We start from the raw sequence: 20,957 nt of genomic DNA, 5'->3' as shown, positions 1-20,957 counted from the left end.
ATGTGACAAAAACGTCATAGTATAGTATGTCGTCCAAAATGTGACAAAAAAGTCATAGTATTGTATGTCGTCCAAAATGAGACAAAAAAGTCATAGTATAGTATGTCGTCCAAAATGTGACAAAAAAGTCATAGTATTGTATGTCGTCCAAAATGAGACAAAAAAGTCATAGTATAGTATGTCGTCCAAAATGTGACAAAAAAGCCATAGTATAGTATGTCGTCCAAAATGTGACAAAAAAGTCATAGTATAGTATGTCGTCCAAAATGTGACAAAAAAGTCATAGTATTGTATGTCGTCCAAAATGAGACAAAAAAGTCATAGTATAGTATGTCGTCAAAATTTTGACAAAAAAAGTCATAGTATAGTATGTCGTCCAAAATGTGACAAAAAAGTCATAGTATTGTATGTCGTCCAAAATGAGACAAAAACGTCATAGTATAGTATGTCGTCCAAAATGTGACAAAAAAGTCATAGTATAGTATGTCGTCCAAAATGTGACAAAAAAGTCATAGTATAGTATGTCGTCCAAAATGTGACAAAAACGTCATAGTATAGTATGTCGTCCAAAATGTGACAAAAAAGTCATACTATAGTATGTCGTCAATAATCGGACAAAAACATCATAGTATAGTATGTCGTCCAAAAATGGACAAAAAAGTCATAGTATAGTATGCCGTCAAAAATCGGTCAAAAACGTCATAGTATAGTATGCCGTCAAAAATCGGTCAAAAACGTCATAGTATAGTATGTCGTCCAAAATGAGACAAAAAAGTCATAGCATTGTATGTCGTCCAAAATGAGACAAAAAAGTCATAGTATAGTATGTCGTCCAAAATGTGACAAAAAAGCCATAGTATAGTATGTCGTCCAAAATGTGACAAAAAAGTCATAGTATAGTATGTCGTCCAAAATGTGACAAAAAAGTCATAGTATAGTATGCCGTCAAAAATCGGTCAAAAACGTCATAGTATAGTATGTCGTCCAAAATGAGACAAAAAAGTCATAGCATTGTATGTCGTCCAAAATGAGACAAAAAAGTCATAGTATAGTATGTCGTCCAAAATGTGACAAAAAAGTCATAGTATAGTATGTCGTCCAAAATGTGACAAAAAAGTCATAGTATAGTATGTCGTCCAAAATGTGACAAAAAAGTCATAGTATTGTATGTCGTCCAAAATGAGACAAAAAAGTCATAGTATAGTATGTCGTCAAAATTTTGACAAAAAAAGTCATAGTATAGTATGTCGTCCAAAATCTGTCAGAAACGTCATAGTATAGTATGTCGTCCAAAATCGGTCAAAAAAGTCATAGTATAGTATGTCGTCCAAAGTTATACCAATACGTTTCAGGATTGCAGAGTTTCTTTGTTCCACTCAGGGTTTGAACCTGGGACTTTCATGTGAAATGCATGAGTGCTAACCACTAAACCAACCTTGTTGTCCTAAATGTTATCAGTTCATCATGCTATAGTATGTCGTCAAAAATTGGTCAAAAACTTCATAGTATAGTATGTCGTCCAAAATCGGTCAAAAAAGTCATAGTATAGTATGTCGTCCAAAATCGGTCAAAAACGTCATAGTAAAGTATGTCGTCCAAAATTTGACAAAAAAGTCATAGTATAGTATGTCGTCCAAAATGTGACAAAAAAGTCATAGTATTGTATGTCGTCCAAAATGAGACGAAAACGTCATAGTATAGTATGTCGTCCAAAATGAGACAAAAACGTCATAGTATAGTATGTCGTCCAAAATGTGACAAAAAAGTCATTGTATAGTATGTCGTCCAAAATGTGACAAAAAAGTCATAGTATAGTATGTCGTCCAAAATCGGTCAAAAAAGTCATAGTATAGTATGTCGTCCAAAATGTGACAAAAACGTCATAGTATAGTATGTCGTCCAAAATGTGACAAAAAACTCATAGTATAGTATGTCGTCCAAAATGTGACAAAAAAGTCATAGTATTGTATGTCGTCCAAAATGTGACAAAAAAGTCATAGTATTGTAGGTCGTCCAAAATGAGACAAAAAAGTCATAGTATAGTATGTCGTCAAAATTTTGACAAAAAAAGTTATAGTATAGTATGTCGTCCAAAATCTGTCAGAAACGTCATAGTATAGTATGTCGTCCAAAATCGGTCAAAAAAGTCATAGTATAGTATGTCGTCCAAAGTTATACCAATACGTTTCAGGATTGCAGAGTTTCTTTGTTCCACTCAGGGTTTGAACCTGGGACTTTCATGTGAAAGGCATGAGTGCTAACCACTACACCAACCTTGTTGTCCTAAATGTCATCAGTTCATCATGCTATAGTATGTCGTCAAAAATCGGTCAAAAACGTCCAAAATCGGTCAAAAAAGTCATAGTATAGTATGTCGTCCAAAATGTGACAAAAAAGTCATAGTATAGTATGTCGTCCAAAATGTGACAAAAAAGTCATAGTATTGTATGTCGTCCAAAATGAGACAAAAAAGTCATACTATATAGTATGTCGTCCAAAATGTGACAAAAAAGTCATAGTATTGTATGTCTTCCAAAATGAGACAAAAAAGTCATACTATAGTATGTCGTCCAAAATAGGTCAAAAAAGTCATAGTATAGTATGTCGTCCAAAAATGGACAAAAAAGTCATAGTATAGTATGTCGTCCAAAATGTGACAAAAAAGTCATAGTATAGTATGTCGTCCAAAATGTGACAAAAACGTCATAGTATAGTATGTCGTCCAAAATGTGACAAAAAACTCATAGTATAGTATGTCGTCCAAAATGTGACAAAAAAGTCATAGTATTGTATGTCGTCCAAAATGTGACAAAAAAGTCATAGTATTGTAGGTCGTCCAAAATGAGACAAAAAAGTCATAGTATAGTATGTCGTCAAAATTTTGACAAAAAAAGTTATAGTATAGTATGTCGTCCAAAATCTGTCAGAAACGTCATAGTATAGTATGTCGTCCAAAATCGGTCAAAAAAGTCATAGTATAGTATGTCGTCCAAAGTTATACCAATACGTTTCAGGATTGCAGAGTTTCTTTGTTCCACTCAGGGTTTGAACCTGGGACTTTCATGTGAAAGGCATGAGTGCTAACCACTACACCAACCTTGTTGTCCTAAATGTCATCAGTTCATCATGCTATAGTATGTCGTCAAAAATCGGTCAAAAACGTCCAAAATCGGTCAAAAAAGTCATAGTATAGTATGTCGTCCAAAATGTGACAAAAAAGTCATAGTATAGTATGTCGTCCAAAATGTGACAAAAAAGTCATAGTATTGTATGTCGTCCAAAATGAGACAAAAAAGTCATACTATATAGTATGTCGTCCAAAATGTGACAAAAAAGTCATAGTATTGTATGTCTTCCAAAATGAGACAAAAAAGTCATACTATAGTATGTCGTCCAAAATAGGTCAAAAAAGTCATAGTATAGTATGTCGTCCAAAAATGGACAAAAAAGTCATAGTATAGTATGCCGTCAAAAATCGGTCTAAAACGTCATAGTATAGTATGTCGTCCAAAATCGGTCAAAAACGTCATAGTATAGTATGTTGTCCAAAATCGGTCAAAAACGTCATAGTATAGTATGTCGTCCAAAATGTGACAAAAAAGTCATAGTATAGTATGCCGTCAAAAATCGGTCAAAAACGTCATAGTATAGTATGTCGTCCAAAATCGGTCAAAAACGTCATAGTATAGTATGTCGTCCAAAATTGGTCAAAAACGTCATAGTATAGTATGTCGTCCAAAATGTGACAAAAAAGTCATAGTATAGTATGTCGTCCAAAATGTGACAAAAAAGTCATAGTATAGTATGTCGTCCAAAATGTGACAAAAAAGTCATAGTATAGTATGTCGTCCAAAATCGGTCAAAAACGTCATAGTATAGTATGTCGTCCAAAATTGGTCAAAAACGTCATAGTATAGTATGTCGTCCAAAATGTGACAAAAAAGTCATAGTATAGTATGTCGTCCAAAATGTGACAAAAAAGTCATAGTATAGTATGTCGTCCAAAATGTGACAAAAAAGTCATAGTATAGTATGTCGTCCAAAATCGGTCAAAAACGTCATAGTATAGTATGTCGTCCAAAATTGGTCAAAAACGTCATAGTATAGTATGTCGTCCAAAATGTGACAAAAAAGTCATAGTATAGTATGTCGTCCAAAATGAGGCAAAAAAGTCATAGTATAGTATGTCGTCCAAAATGTGACAAAAAAGTCATAGTATTGTATGTCGTCCAAAATGAGGCAAAAAAGTCATAGTATAGTATGTCGTCAAAATTTTGACAAAAAAAGTCATAGTATAGTATGTCGTCCAAAATCTGTCAGAAACGTCATAGTATAGTATGTCGTCCAAAATCGGTCAAAAAAGTCATAATATAGTATGTCGTCCAAAGTTATACCAATACGTCTCAGGATTGCAGAGTTTCTTTGTTCCACTCAGGGTTTGAACCTGGGACTTTCATGTGAAAGGCATGAGTGCTAACCACTACACCAACCTTGTTGTCCTAAATTACATTACATTACATTACATGTCATTTAGCAGACGCCTTTATCCAAAGCGACTTACAATAAGTGCATTTAAACATTTGGGTACAAATAAGAGCTAGAAGTAAGTAAGAGCTTCAAGTAAATCAAACTATGAAGTGCTAGTCATAAGTGCGATATATATATATATATATATATATATTTTTTTTTTTTTGTCGTTGTCATTATCGTCTTAGTCGAGGTAGAGTCGGAAGAAATGTGTTTTTAGTCGGCGGCGGAAGATGTGGAGGCTTTCCGCTGTCCGGATGTCGATGGGGAGCTCGTTCCACCATTTGGGAGCGAGGACAGTGAACAGTCTCGAGTTCTGTAAATGCCTCTGCGATCCTCTCAGTGAGGGGGCAGCGAGCCGGTTTGTTGATGCAGAGCGAAGTGGGCGGGCTGGGGTGTAGGTTTTGATCATGTCCTGGATGTAGGCTGGACCGGATCCGTTTGTAGCATGGAACGCAAGCACTAGAGTCTTGAAGCGGATGCGAGCAGCTACAGGAAGCCAGTGAAGGGAGCGGAGGAGAGGTGTAGTGTGGGAGAATTTTGGTAAGTTGAAGACCAGTCGAGCTGCTGCATTCTGGATGAGTTGCAGGGGTCGTATGGCACACGCAGGGAGACCAGCCAGGAGGGAGTTGCAGTAATCCAAGCGTGAGATGACAAGAGCCTGGACCAGAAGTCAGAACTGGACCAGAAATGTCATCAGTTCATCATGCTATAGTATGTCGTCAAAAATCGGTCAAAGACGTCATAGTAAAGTATGTCGTCCAAAATCGGTCAAAAAAGTCATAGTATAGTATGTCGTCCAAAATGTGACAAAAAAGTCATAGTATAGTATGTCGTCCAAAATGTGACAAAAAAGTCATAGTATAGTATGTCGTCCAAAATGTGACAAAAAAGTCATAGTATAGTATGTCGTCCAAAATGTGACAAAAAAGTCATAGTATTGTATGTCGTCCAAAATGAGACAAAAAAGTCATACTATAGTATGTCGTCCAAAATGTGACAAAAAAGTCATAGTATTGTATGTCTTCCAAAATGAGACAAAAAAGTCATACTATAGTATGTCGTCCAAAATAGGTCAAAAAAGTCATAGTATAGTATGTCGTCAATAATCGGACAAAAACATCATAGTATAGTATGTCGTCCAAAATCGGTCAAAAACGTCATAGTATAGTATGTCGTCCAAAATCGGTCAAAAAAGTCATAGTATAGTATGTTGTCAAAATGTGACAAAAACGTCATAGTATAGTATGTCGTCCAAAATGTGACAAAAAACTCATAGTATAGTATGTCGTCCAAAATGTGACAAAAAAGTCATAGTATAGTATGTCGTCCAAAATCGGTCAAAAACGTCATAGCATAGTATGTCGTCCAAAATGTGACAAAAACGTCATAGTATAGTATGTCGTCCAAAATGTGACAAAAAACTCATAGTATAGTATGTCGTCCAAAATGTGACAAAAAAGTCATAGTGTAGTATGTCGTCCAAAATGTGACAGAAAAGTCATAGTATAGTATGTCGTCCAAAATGTGACAAAAAAGTCATAGTATTGTATGTCGTCCAAAATCGGTCAAAAACGTCATAGTATAGTATGTCGTCCAAAATCGGTCAAAAACGTCATAGTATAGTATGTCGTCCAAAATCGGTCAAAAACGTCATAGTATAGTATGTCGTCCAAAATGTGACAAAAAAGTCATAGTATAGTATGTCGTCCAAAATGTGACAAAAAAGTCATAGTATAGTATGTCGTCCAAAATGTGACAAAAAAATCATAGTATTGTATGTCGTCCAAAATGTGACAAAAAAGTCATAGTATAGTATGTCGTCCAAAATGTGACAAAAAAGTCATAGTATTGTATGTCGTCCAAAATGAGACAAAAAAGTCATAGTATAGTATGTCGTCAAAATTTTGACAAAAAAAGTCATAGTATTGTATGTCGTCCAAAATGAGACAAAAAAGTCATACTATAGTATGTCGTCCAAAATGTGACAAAAAAGTCATAGTATTGTATGTCTTCCAAAATGAGACAAAAAAGTCATACTATAGTATGTCGTCCAAAATAGGTCAAAAAAGTCATAGTATAGTATGTCGTCAATAATCGGACAAAAACATCATAGTATAGTATGTCGTCCAAAATGTGACAAAAAACTCATAGTAAAGTATGTCGTCCAAAATGTGACAAAAAAGTCATAGTATAGTATGTCGTCCAAAATCGGTCAAAAACGTCATAGCATAGTATGTCGTCCAAAATGTGACAAAAACGTCATAGTATAGTATGTCGTCCAAAATGTGACAAAAAACTCATAGTATAGTATGTCGTCCAAAATGTGACAAAAAAGTCATAGTGTAGTATGTCGTCCAAAATGTGACAGAAAAGTCATAGTATAGTATGTCGTCCAAAATGTGACAAAAAAGTCATAGTATTGTATGTCGTCCAAAATCGGTCAAAAACGTCATAGTATAGTATGTCGTCCAAAATCGGTCAAAAACGTCATAGTATAGTATGTCGTCCAAAATCGGTCAAAAACGTCATAGTATAGTATGTCGTCCAAAATGTGACAAAAAAGTCATAGTATAGTATGTCGTCCAAAATGTGACAAAAAAGTCATAGTATAGTATGTCGTCCAAAATGTGACAAAAAAATCATAGTATTGTATGTCGTCCAAAATGTGACAAAAAAGTCATAGTATAGTATGTCGTCCAAAATGTGACAAAAAACTCATAGTATAGTATGTCGTCCAAAATGTGACAAAAAAGTCATAGTATAGTATGTCGTCCAAAATGTGACAAAAAAGTCATAGTATTGTATGTCGTCCAAAATGAGACAAAAAAGTCATACTATATAGTATGTCGTCCAAAATGTGACAAAAAAGTCATAGTATTGTATGTCTTCCAAAATGAGACAAAAAAGTCATAGTATTGTATGTCTTCCAAAATGAGACAAAAAAGTCATTGTATAGTATGTCGTCCAAAATAGGTCAAAAAAGTCATAGTATAGTATGCCGTCAAAAATAGGTCAAAAAAGTCATAGTATAGTATGCCGTCAAAAATCAGTCAAAAACGTCATAGTATAGTATGTTGTCCAAAATCGGTCAAAAACGTCATAGTATAGTATGTCGTCCAAAATGTGACAAAAACTTCATAGTATAGTATGTCGTCCAAAATGTGACAAAAACTCATAGTATAGTATGTCGTCCAAAATGTGACAAAAAAGTCATAGTATTGTATGTCGTCCAAAATGAGACAAAAAAGTCATAGTATTGTATGTCTTCCAAAATGAGACAAAAAAGTCATACAATAGTATGTCGTCCAAAATAGGTCAAAAAAGTCATAGTATAGTATGTCGTCAATAATCGGACAAAAACATCATAGTATAGTATGTCGTCCAAAAATGGACAAAAAAGTCATAGTATAGTATGCCGTCAAAAATCGGTCAAAAACGTCACAGTATAGTATGTTGTCCAAAATCGGTCAAAAACGTCATAGTATAGTATGTTGTCCAAAATCGGTCAAAAACGTCATAGTATAGTATGTCGTCCAAAATGTGACAAAAACGTCATAGTATAGTATGTCGTCCAAAATGTGACAAAAAAGTCATAGTATAGTATGTCGTCCAAAATGTGACAAAAAAGTCATAGTATAGTATGTCGTCCAAAATGTGACAAAAAAGTCATAGTATTGTATGTCGTCCAAAATGAGACAAAAAAGTCATACTATAGTATGTCGTCAATAATCGGACAAAAACATCATAGTATAGTATGTCGTCCAAAAATGGACAAAAAAGTCATAGTATAGTATGCCGTCAAAAACGTCATAGTATAGTATGTCGTCCAAAATCGGTCAAAAACGTCATAGTATAGTATGTCGTCCAAAATCGGTCAAAAAAGTCATAGTATAGTATGTTGTCAAAATTTTGACAAAAAAAGTCATAGTATAGTATGTCGTCCAAAATCGGTCAAAAAAGTCATAGTATAGTATGTCGTCAAAAATCGGTCAAAAAGGTTATAGTATATCATGTCGTCCAAAATCGGTCACAAACATCATAGTATAGTATGTCGTCAACAATCGGTCAAGAAAGTCATAGTATAGTACGTCGTCAAAAAAGTCATCGTACAGTTTGTCGTCCAAACTTATACCAATCAGTTCTGGATTGCAGAGTTTCTTTGTTTCAGTCAGGGTTTGAACCTGGGACTTCCATGTGAAAGGCATGAGTGCTAACCACTACACCAACCTTGTTGTACAATGTCGTCAGTTCATCATGCTATAGTATGTCGTCCAAAATCGGTCAAAAAAGTCATAGTATAGTATGTCATCCAAAATCGGTCAAAAACGTCATAGTATATAGTATATCGTCAAAAATCGGTCAAAAGTCATAGTATATAGTATGTCGTCCAAAATCGGTCAAACAAGTCATAGTATAGTATGTCGTCCAAAATGTGACAAAAAAGTCATAGTATTGTATGTCATCCAAAATGAGACAAAAAAGTCATAGTAAAGTATGTCGTCCAAAATGTGACAAAAAAGTCATAGTATAGTATGTCGTCCAAAATGTGACAAAAAAGTCATAGTATTGTATGTCGTCCAAAATGAGACAAAAAAGTCATAGTATAGTATGTCGTCAAAATGTTGACAAAAAAAGTCATAGTATAGTATGTCGTCCAAAATCGGTCAAAAAAGTCATAGTATAGTATGTCGTCCAAAGTTATACCAATACGTTTCAGGATTGCAGAGTTTCTTTGTTCCACTCAGGGTTTGAACCTGGGACTTTCATGTGAAAGGCATGAGTGCTAACCACTACACCAACCTTGTTGTCCTAAATGTCATCAGTTCATCATGCTATAGTATGTTGTCCAAAATCGGTCAAAGAAGTCATAGTATAGTATGTCGTCAAAAATCTGTCAAAAACGTCATAGTATAGTATGTCGTCCAAAATCGGTCAAAAACGTCATAGTATATAGTATGTCGTCCAAAATCGGTCAAACAAGTCATAGTATAGTATGTCGTCCAAAATCGGTCAAAAAAGTCATAGTATAGTATGTCGTCCAAAATGTGACAAAAAAGTCATAGTATAGTATGTCGTCCAAAATGTGACAAATAAGTCATAGTATTGTATGTCTTCCAAAATGAGACAAAAAAGTCATACTATAGTATGTCGTCCAAAATGTGACAAAAAAAGTCATAGTATAGTATGTCATACAAAATGTGACAAAAAAGTCATAGTATAGTATGTCGACAAAAATGAGACAAAAAAGTCATAGTATAGTATGTCGTCCAATTTAAGACAAAACAGTCATAGTATAGTATGTGTCCAAAATGTGACCAAAAATTCATACTATAGTATGTCGTCCAAAAATGGTAAAAAAAAAATCATACTTTAGTATGTCATCCAAAAATGGTAAAAAAGTCATACTATAGTATGTCGTCGAAAATGGTAAAAAAAAGTCATAGTATAGTATGTCGTCCAAAAATTGTCAAAAAAGTCATAGTATAGTATATCTTCCAATTTTAGACAAAAAAGTCATAGTATAGTATAGCTTCCAATTTTAGACAAAAAAGTCATAGTATAGTATGTCGTCCAAATTTTGACAAAAAGAATCATAGTATAGTATGTCGTCCAAAAATGGTCAAAAAAGTCATACTATAGTATGTCGTCCAATTTTAGACAAAAAAGTCATAGTATAGTATGTCGTCCAAAATTTGACAAAAAAGTCATAGTATAGTATGTCGTCCAAAATGTGACAAAAAAGTCAAAGTATTGTATGTCTTCCAAAATGAGACGAAAAAGTCATACTATAGTATGTCGTCCAAAATGTGACAAAAAAAGTCATAGTATAGTATGTCATACAAAATGTGACAAAAAAGTCATAGTATAGTATGTCGACAAAAATGAGACAAAAAAGTCATAGTATAGTATGTCGTCCAATTTAAGACAAAACAGTCATAGTATAGTATGTCGTCCAATTTAAGACAAAACAGTCATAGTATAGTATGTGTCCAAAATGTGACCAAAAATTCATACTATAGTATGTCATCCAAAAATGGTAAAAAAGTCATACTATAGTATGTCGTCGAAAATGGTAAAAAAAAGTCATAGTATAGTATGTCGTCCAAAAATTGTCAAAAAAGTCATAGTATAGTATATCTTCCGATTTTAGACAAAAAAGTCATAGTATAGTATAGCTTCCAATTTTAGACAAAAAAGTCATAGTATAGTATGTCGTCCAAATTTTGACAAAAAGAATCATAGTATAGTATGTCGTCCAAAAATGGTCAAAAAAGTCATACTATAGTATGTCGTCCAATTTTAGACAAAAAAGTCATAGTATAGTATGTCGTCCAAAATTTGACAAAAAATTCATAGTATAGTATGTCAACCAAAATGAGACAAAAAAGTAATAGTATATAGTATGTCGTCCAAAATGTGACAAAAAACTCATAGTATAGTATGTCGTCCAAAATGTGACAAAAAAGTCATAGTGTAGTATGTCGTCCAAAATGTGACAGAAAAGTCATAGTATAGTATGTCGTCCAAAATGTGACAAAAAAGTCATAGTATTGTATGTCGTCCAAAATCGGTCAAAAACGTCATAGTATAGTATGTCGTCCAAAATCGGTCAAAAACGTCATAGTATAGTATGTCGTCCAAAATCGGTCAAAAACGTCATAGTATAGTATGTCGTCCAAAATGTGACAAAAAAGTCATAGTATAGTATGTCGTCCAAAATGTGACAAAAAAGTCATAGTATAGTATGTCGTCCAAAATGTGACAAAAAAATCATAGTATTGTATGTCGTCCAAAATGTGACAAAAAAGTCATAGTATAGTATGTCGTCCAAAATGTGACAAAAAACTCATAGTATAGTATGTCGTCCAAAATGTGACAAAAAAGTCATAGTATAGTATGTCGTCCAAAATGTGACAAAAAAGTCATAGTATTGTATGTCGTCCAAAATGAGACAAAAAAGTCATACTATATAGTATGTCGTCCAAAATGTGACAAAAAAGTCATAGTATTGTATGTCTTCCAAAATGAGACAAAAAAGTCATAGTATTGTATGTCTTCCAAAATGAGACAAAAAAGTCATTGTATAGTATGTCGTCCAAAATAGGTCAAAAAAGTCATAGTATAGTATGCCGTCAAAAATAGGTCAAAAAAGTCATAGTATAGTATGCCGTCAAAAATCAGTCAAAAACGTCATAGTATAGTATGTTGTCCAAAATCGGTCAAAAACGTCATAGTATAGTATGTCGTCCAAAATGTGACAAAAACTTCATAGTATAGTATGTCGTCCAAAATGTGACAAAAACTCATAGTATAGTATGTCGTCCAAAATGTGACAAAAAAGTCATAGTATTGTATGTCGTCCAAAATGAGACAAAAAAGTCATAGTATTGTATGTCTTCCAAAATGAGACAAAAAAGTCATACAATAGTATGTCGTCCAAAATAGGTCAAAAAAGTCATAGTATAGTATGTCGTCAATAATCGGACAAAAACATCATAGTATAGTATGTCGTCCAAAAATGGACAAAAAAGTCATAGTATAGTATGCCGTCAAAAATCGGTCAAAAACGTCACAGTATAGTATGTTGTCCAAAATCGGTCAAAAACGTCATAGTATAGTATGTTGTCCAAAATCGGTCAAAAACGTCATAGTATAGTATGTCGTCCAAAATGTGACAAAAACGTCATAGTATAGTATGTCGTCCAAAATGTGACAAAAAAGTCATAGTATAGTATGTCGTCCAAAATGTGACAAAAAAGTCATAGTATAGTATGTCGTCCAAAATGTGACAAAAAAGTCATAGTATTGTATGTCGTCCAAAATGAGACAAAAAAGTCATACTATAGTATGTCGTCAATAATCGGACAAAAACATCATAGTATAGTATGTCGTCCAAAAATGGACAAAAAAGTCATAGTATAGTATGCCGTCAAAAACGTCATAGTATAGTATGTCGTCCAAAATCGGTCAAAAACGTCATAGTATAGTATGTCGTCCAAAATCGGTCAAAAAAGTCATAGTATAGTATGTTGTCAAAATTTTGACAAAAAAAGTCATAGTATAGTATGTCGTCCAAAATCGGTCAAAAAAGTCATAGTATAGTATGTCGTCAAAAATCGGTCAAAAAGGTTATAGTATATCATGTCGTCCAAAATCGGTCACAAACATCATAGTATAGTATGTCGTCAACAATCGGTCAAGAAAGTCATAGTATAGTACGTCGTCAAAAAAGTCATCGTACAGTTTGTCGTCCAAACTTATACCAATCAGTTCTGGATTGCAGAGTTTCTTTGTTTCAGTCAGGGTTTGAACCTGGGACTTCCATGTGAAAGGCATGAGTGCTAACCACTACACCAACCTTGTTGTACAATGTCGTCAGTTCATCATGCTATAGTATGTCGTCCAAAATCGGTCAAAAAAGTCATAGTATAGTATGTCATCCAAAATCGGTCAAAAACGTCATAGTATATAGTATATCGTCAAAAATCGGTCAAAAGTCATAGTATATAGTATGTCGTCCAAAATCGGTCAAACAAGTCATAGTATAGTATGTCGTCCAAAATGTGACAAAAAAGTCATAGTATTGTATGTCATCCAAAATGAGACAAAAAAGTCATAGTAAAGTATGTCGTCCAAAATGTGACAAAAAAGTCATAGTATAGTATGTCGTCCAAAATGTGACAAAAAAGTCATAGTATTGTATGTCGTCCAAAATGAGACAAAAAAGTCATAGTATAGTATGTCGTCAAAATGTTGACAAAAAAAGTCATAGTATAGTATGTCGTCCAAAATCGGTCAAAAAAGTCATAGTATAGTATGTCGTCCAAAGTTATACCAATACGTTTCAGGATTGCAGAGTTTCTTTGTTCCACTCAGGGTTTGAACCTGGGACTTTCATGTGAAAGGCATGAGTGCTAACCACTACACCAACCTTGTTGTCCTAAATGTCATCAGTTCATCATGCTATAGTATGTTGTCCAAAATCGGTCAAAGAAGTCATAGTATAGTATGTCGTCAAAAATCTGTCAAAAACGTCATAGTATAGTATGTCGTCCAAAATCGGTCAAAAACGTCATAGTATATAGTATGTCGTCCAAAATCGGTCAAACAAGTCATAGTATAGTATGTCGTCCAAAATCGGTCAAAAAAGTCATAGTATAGTATGTCGTCCAAAATGTGACAAAAAAGTCATAGTATAGTATGTCGACAAAAATGTGACAAAAAAGTCATAGTATTGTATGTCTTCCAAAATGAGACAAAAAAGTCATACTATAGTATGTCGTCCAAAATGTGACAAAAAAAGTCATAGTATAGTATGTCATACAAAATGTGACAAAAAAGTCATAGTATAGTATGTCGACAAAAATGAGACAAAAAAGTCATAGTATAGTATGTCGTCCAATTTAAGACAAAACAGTCATAGTATAGTATGTGTCCAAAATGTGACCAAAAATTCATACTATAGTATGTCGTCCAAAAATGGTAAAAAAAAAATCATACTTTAGTATGTCATCCAAAAATGGTAAAAAAAAGTCATAGTATAGTATGTCGTCCAAAAATTGTCAAAAAAGTCATAGTATAGTATATCTTCCAATTTTAGACAAAAAAGTCATAGTATAGTATAGCTTCCAATTTTAGACAAAAAAGTCATAGTATAGTATGTCGTCCAAATTTTGACAAAAAGAATCATAGTATAGTATGTCGTCCAAAAATGGTCAAAAAAGTCATACTATAGTATGTCGTCCAATTTTAGACAAAAAAGTCATAGTATAGTATGTCGTCCAAAATTTGACAAAAAAGTCATAGTATAGTATGTCGTCCAAAATGTGACAAAAAAGTCAAAGTATTGTATGTCTTCCAAAATGAGACAAAAAAGTCATACTATAGTATGTCGTCCAAAATGTGACAAAAAAAGTCATAGTATAGTATGTCATACAAAATGTGACAAAAAAGTCATAGTATAGTATGTCGACAAAAATGAGACAAAAAAGTCATAGTATTGTATGTCTTCCAATTTGAGACAAAAAAGTCATACTATAGTATGTCGTCCAATTTAAGACAAAACAGTCATAGTATAGTATGTGTCCAAAATGTGACCAAAAATTCATACTATAGTATGTCATCCAAAAATGGTAAAAAAGTCATACTATAGTATGTCGTCGAAAATGGTAAAAAAAAGTCATAGTATAGTATGTCGTCCAAAAATTGTCAAAAAAGTCATAGTATAGTATATCTTCCGATTTTAGACAAAAAAGTCATAGTATAGTATAGCTTCCAATTTTAGACAAAAAAGTCATAGTATAGTATGTCGTCCAAATTTTGACAAAAAGAATCATAGTATAGTATGTCGTCCAAAAATGGTCAAAAAAGTCATACTATAGTATGTCGTCCAATTTTAGACAAAAAAGTCATAGTATAGTATGTCGTCCAAAATTTGACAAAAAATTCATAGTATAGTATGTCAACCAAAATGAGACAAAAAAGTAATAGTATATAGTATGTCGTCCAAATTTTGACAAAAAAGTCATTGTTTAGTATGTCGTCCAAAATGTGATAAAAAAGTCATAGTTTAGTATGTTGTGTATATTTATGTCTTTTTTGTCAAAATTTGGACGACATTCAAAACATTATGACTTTATTAATAGAGTGAATGAGCGAGTGTACACTACATATACAGAATGCAGAAGAGAATTAAACTGTAAAAATATGAAACCACTCCACAGAGTTCTCAGCATAATACCATCTCTGCTGTGTCATCTTCCTTCTTAGAAGCCAAACCAAATAAAAAGAGAGGACGACATGTACAAAAAAATACAGCAGCAAGCAACACAAGAGAACACTCTTTTCCCAGTCAGTCACAAGAGCAATAAGAGACAATGCACAAAAGAGCATGTGACCACAGCGCACACACGCACACACACGCAAATACACACAGATGAAGAAAAAGGGAAGAGAGCTCAAATGTCCTGATGTGAACACATAAAAGATTCAACCAACGCTGGGGAAACATCTCTATTATGTAGTCGTATTTGGCCAAATGATAAAGAATTATTTAATTTTTTTACTCATGTTAATGCTGGTTGTAGTGGGAATAACAGTATTTCTTTGCAAAATTTTGGAAATCTTTTGAGCAACAGCCAAGAAATTATTTCGTTTCTTTGCTTTTGAGCCATTTGTCCGTCGACCTGGCTAATGCATACTGAACATGCCTGTGCAGTAGGTTAATCCTTGAGGCGTAAGATTCCAACATAGTTTCAATATAACAAGCACACAGAGCAGCTCCGAAACTACAGAAACAAAAACAACCATATGATTACATGCTTTACCTGAGATACAGCTTGAATACAGTACTCAGACTTAACTCGGTATGTCCGAGGTCACAGGTTCTTCCTGAAGAGGAAACGCCCCCTGACCTGGGATTTTTACCTCAGCGCTACCTCACATACCCCACTGCTACTCTTTTCACAGCAAATCAAATCAGACACAAAATACTGCTTACTTTTTAACCGTAGACCTGTTGCTATGCTGTTTTTGTGCACACAATACCATGTAGAGCTCTGTTATCGACTTGTATTGCTAACAATTTATTTGCCTCACAATGGCTAGGCTGAGATGAAAATGCCGCGTTGGTCACGACTGAAACCTGTTAACATGTAGTACTGCCCTCACATGGTTTTAGCCACTTAACAAAATCCTCATTTGCTTAAGTCTACGGCATCTTCAGAATACGATCAACACTTTATCTCGCCGTCAGACAGACTGCAGTTTGTGAAGTGCTCTCCCACACCAAAGTCCATGGAAGAAATCAGTGATTTAAGCTCGGGGTGGACAGGGAAGGTGCTGGTCAATGTTGCCTTTGAGATTGAACAGTTTAGGAAAAATACTAATGACGAGATGCAGATAAACACCCACACGGAAAGAAAAAATAACACTGTCTTTTCAAGGTTAGAGTTAGGAGCTAAGGAATAGAGTGTGTGTGTGTGTGTGTCCAAAATTCTGTCAGTAGTTGTCGTCACTACCTGGTGGATGATATATTAAGCCATTAACATCGAATAAACCTTTGCTCTTCTGTTGTATAATATGCCAAGAGTAGACACTGTCAAGTGCTGGGGCTCAGATTAAATAATGAGGAGGATGAAAATGTGAAGGGTCTTCTCGCACTTGCTCTCCTCTTCCTGGAAGCAGCCCTCTACCAGAGCCTCGTCACAACCCAAAGAAGTTTGTGTGGTAGCAATCATCTATTTATGCGCTTCTTTGCCCAAACCATCAAACCACCTGATGAGAAAAGCTCAAGCAGCCACACACCAGCTGTGCGGCCACAGTTTATGCAACACACATCGACAAACTGATGCAGTTGCCACCACCGAGTGTGTTACCATGTGTTTTTGCTATGGATGCTCTGTACATATGGTTTTGAGTCTATGAATTTGGACCCGTACTTCATTCTGCTGCAGGACGTCCATGTATATTCTATCACGCAGTTCCATTCACTATCATTTCCATCTCTATTTCCATTCCACTGGATTGTCCCCAAGTGCAGGAGATGCGAGTGTGTTAGCGAGCGTCTGTGATTGGTTATAGATGGAGCCTGTGCTCCGCACACACCATGCCTGCCCGGCTCTGCTTCATGCATGGCCACACTTGATGACTCACTTCCCCCTACCCTTCCCGTAAAATTCCTCCCAATTCTGGAGAGCAGAGGCTTTGGGGGGGGGGGGGGAGGTACGTGAAAATGACCTTCATGCACTCCCCTGCAACCTATCATCTGCACATCTGTTCCACACCCTGCCCCATCTTCATTACACAGTGATCTTCTGAAATATCCTGTTAAATGAAGCCATTTCATTTATCACTCTTGCGTCTATCACACCCGACAGACGCGAAAGATGTCGCCTACGAGCAATTATGCAGTCACTGCAGTCACGAAAGGCAACATGGTGATTTATTTATGACTTTGTCGCAAGACAAACATACTGCATTTAAAGTGGAACGACTCTGTTAACAAAGAATGATTACACTAAAATCACAATTATCCAAAAAGCAGTGAAATTATTATACTGTTCTTTGCTTGTTTTTTCCATGCCTGTAATGCACTTCTTTTCAGGGAAAAACAAGCTGATTATACAACAATGACAACAGATGCATACAATGCTCTCTTGTATGAAACAAGGTAGTATTTTAGTGGTCAAAAGCGCCAGTGTCACGTCTCTCCTCCCCTCTGCAGTTTTCCAATTATTTTTTCTCAAAAGTATGCTTAAAAAAAATCTACAACAAAACCACGATTGTATAAAAGTATCCATCCTTTCCATTGGGGAAAAAATCATCTACACCAATGAAACTGGAAAATGGCACATTCAAAAACAGCAAAGTTCTAATGAGCACCTGTTGACATCTGACCAAACGGGAAGACACCAACAAGTAGTTAACATGCTGTTGGGCAAAAATCAAGAGAAAAAAATGGAATAATTCCAAGTATTTCATAACATAGCAACCCCAGCAACGGCTGTGCTGTCTCACTTCCCTTTTCTCTTATTTCTTCAAAACCTCTCTCTCTCTCACACTCTTGGCATCCAGCCAGGACATCAAATATTTAAACTTGAGGAAATTCTTTCTCAAAGAACAAATATCTAGTGGACAGGAATTCAGATTGGGTTCTCTCTTTTTTTTGAAGTTTTAACACTAAACTACTTCAAAAGGCAGCACATGGCCGTGTCAGTGAAGGCGGCACAGATTTAAACAGACTTCATGTGGATCTATTCAGAACTTCACTGCGCACGTGTTTGTACAAGTGTACATGTAGTAGTCTGTGAGGACACATTTGGGTTCAAATCTATCTTTAGGAGGACATTTTGACCTTTTGAGAAGATTCTGGCTGGACCTTTAAAACCTTGAAGTAGTTTTGAGAGTGGGTTTAAGGGTAAGGGTTAGGATAAGCTTGAGGTTAAGGGGTTAGGCCTCAGGTTGTAGTGCTAGAGGTAAGGCTAATGGGCAAGGAAAAGCTTTATGTCTAAGTGAGTGTGTCCTCATTGAGAATGCTGTACAAGAATGTGTGTGTAAGAGTACTTGTATTTATATCTTATCTGACATTTTGACCTTGGGCACCAGAATTTTAAAGGGCTTTTTCAGGGTTAAGGCCTGGTGTTAGCGTGAGAGTTAGTATTGGGTTTAAGGTTAGGCACTTAGTTGTGATGTTTAAGGTTCGGGTAAGGAGCCAGGGAATTCATTATGTCAATGATGTGTCCTCAGTGAGATATAAAAACAAGTTAGAGAGTGTGTGTGTGTGTGTTCAGAGGTGGTCTTGTTTTCCACCTACACACCCTACAGGTCAACCATTTCACGAAATTGTCCCTATTTCTGTTTTTTTTTTTTCTCAATGTTTAGAGTTCTCTGTGCAAACAAACTATGTCATCATACCTGGAAGTTGCCAACCATGATGAGTCCAGCAGCACAGATCCAGCCTGTGGAGAGACTCGCTGTGTTGAGAACACAGTTTTGGTGCTTCTCAATCACGTGGGCGTATCGGAGCAGAACAATCCCCATAACTGCGGGGAGACAGAGGGAAACACAGAGACTAAAACCACAGTACTGCATCCGAAGAGGTGTGAAAGGCTGCATGAATGGGACACAAGGTGACATTAGGCTCGCATGTGAAAGCAAAATACATACTGTTTACATTCAGTGCAAAGAAAACACCTCCTTTACCACAGAAACAAAAGAATTCCTGCTGTTTGAGAATCACAGGAAGTTGAAATTCTCTGCCCGACGAGTTGGAAATAAGGGGAAGGAAATGGCGGGAAAGTGGCAATGATCCACAAGTGGGGGTTGGTTGTAGTCTTACATAAGATTAAAAGACCAAGGGAAGAGAAATACAGTATATGGGACAGATGACTGCTGATGTGCTAATTGGCTGTGACTAGGGGTATTGTCGCTATGATGAGGAGCTGATCCCCCCCCCTTGGTTTTTTTTCTTTGTTAGCTCCTCACCACTGGTGGAAAGCAGAGCAGATGGGATGAGTGAAACAGAGGAGGCTGAAGGAGTAAGAGGGGACACTGTACCCCTCCTGTGTTGATCTGAAAACTAGCACAATATCCCAGAGACCAAACTGTGAGGTAACCTGCATCTCATCTCTGTGTGAGAGTCGGCCGCCACAGCCGAAAGAGAATGAAATCAGAAGCAAGGTCACAGAGAAGAAAGGAACCGTTGTCATATTGTAAAGCTATCTCCAAGGACAACACGGTACCTGACAACAAAGGAAAGGACAGTGCGTGAACGCCGCCGCTCAACTGGACCATGTCCCAGTATACAAGCAATAATCAGAAATCAATTCGTTGAATGAGGTGATCAGTAATTGTAATATTAACAATTTCAGCTTGTTAATATTAAGCAGTTTCCAGTTTGTCTCTTTGTCAGTTAAGAAATGTTTTTTTTTGTGTCGCTCTTGTCTTACCAGCGTCTGGCAACGGTGGCGCATGTTCAGAGTGTCCAGAGTCCAACTCTGGTTGGGCTAAAGATAGCTCGATTCTAGCATTATCTGGGTGTTGGTCAGACTTGGAGGCACTCGATTTAGAACAATTTCAGCTTGACTAACATGTTTACATGTATTTTTAAAGACCCGTTTTAGATGGACAAAAAAACCCAGCTGCTTTTTTCATGTAAAGTGGTGGTGCTCTGCTTGCTGGTCGATAATCAAACCAACATCCTGCTTTGAATTTATACTTCACTTTTCAACATAAACAAATGTCATTTCAAACAACTGTCAAATGAGTTGTCAACAACTTCCCCTGTTTCTCCATATAGCAGTGTTATGATCTTGTGTTGCCAGGTGACATTCCCATGCTGCACACAGGAAGTGCTTTGTTTTATATCGGGGCTGATGACGGTAACAGCAACATTGTGCTAGTAACGGCTGCAAACAGGTTGGAATGTGAGTGAAAACATAAAGAAGCGCACACTAAAAGCTTCAGAAGTGGACTCTAATGTGAGAGAAAAAAACCTGGCCGTTTAAACCCAGCTGTTTAACAGTATAAATGCTTCCTTTTCTTCATTTTAACCCCATATTTTAATGCTGAATGCTAATTTAAATGGATTTAGGTGCTATAGGATTGAAAGGTAGGGAAACAGGCCTGTGAAAGTGAATAGTTAGGATTAGGATTAACCATTTTGTTTATATAAACATGTTAACTTTTCATGTCCACAAACTAAAAACATCACTGAAATGTTGCAACATATCTATAATCGAAATATTAGGAACATACCGTATGAATTAGGTGTCCAGCTAAAGTCACTGTAACAGATATGATTACATAATGTATAATATTGTTTTTCTTTGAATCCTCTGGCCCTAGGGAGTGTGTTTGTCTCCTTAACTCTCTGTTCCTTGAGCTCCATATTAATCTTGGAAAAGAAAAAATTGATTTCAGTCACA

At 35.5% G+C, this 20,957-nt stretch overlaps 1 protein-coding gene across 1 annotated transcript in view; it reads right to left on the bottom strand.

Moving 5' to 3' along the window:
- zgc:154058 (Transmembrane protein 150A-like) overlaps nt 1-20,957 on the bottom strand; it is a 41,689-nt gene that overhangs the window by 9,109 nt on the left and 11,623 nt on the right. The window contains exon 6 of the mRNA XM_058652290.1: nt 18,946-19,073. Coding sequence (XP_058508273.1) covers nt 18,946-19,073 — 128 coding nt within the window. The remainder of the gene's footprint in view (nt 1-18,945; nt 19,074-20,957) is intronic.

Source organism: Solea solea, chromosome 15, assembly GCF_958295425.1.
Source record: "Solea solea chromosome 15, fSolSol10.1, whole genome shotgun sequence".
NCBI classification, from domain to species: Eukaryota; Metazoa; Chordata; class Actinopteri; order Pleuronectiformes; family Soleidae; genus Solea; species Solea solea.
Note: the sequence above shows the minus strand (reverse complement) of the source record. Positions and strands in the feature narration are given on the sequence as shown.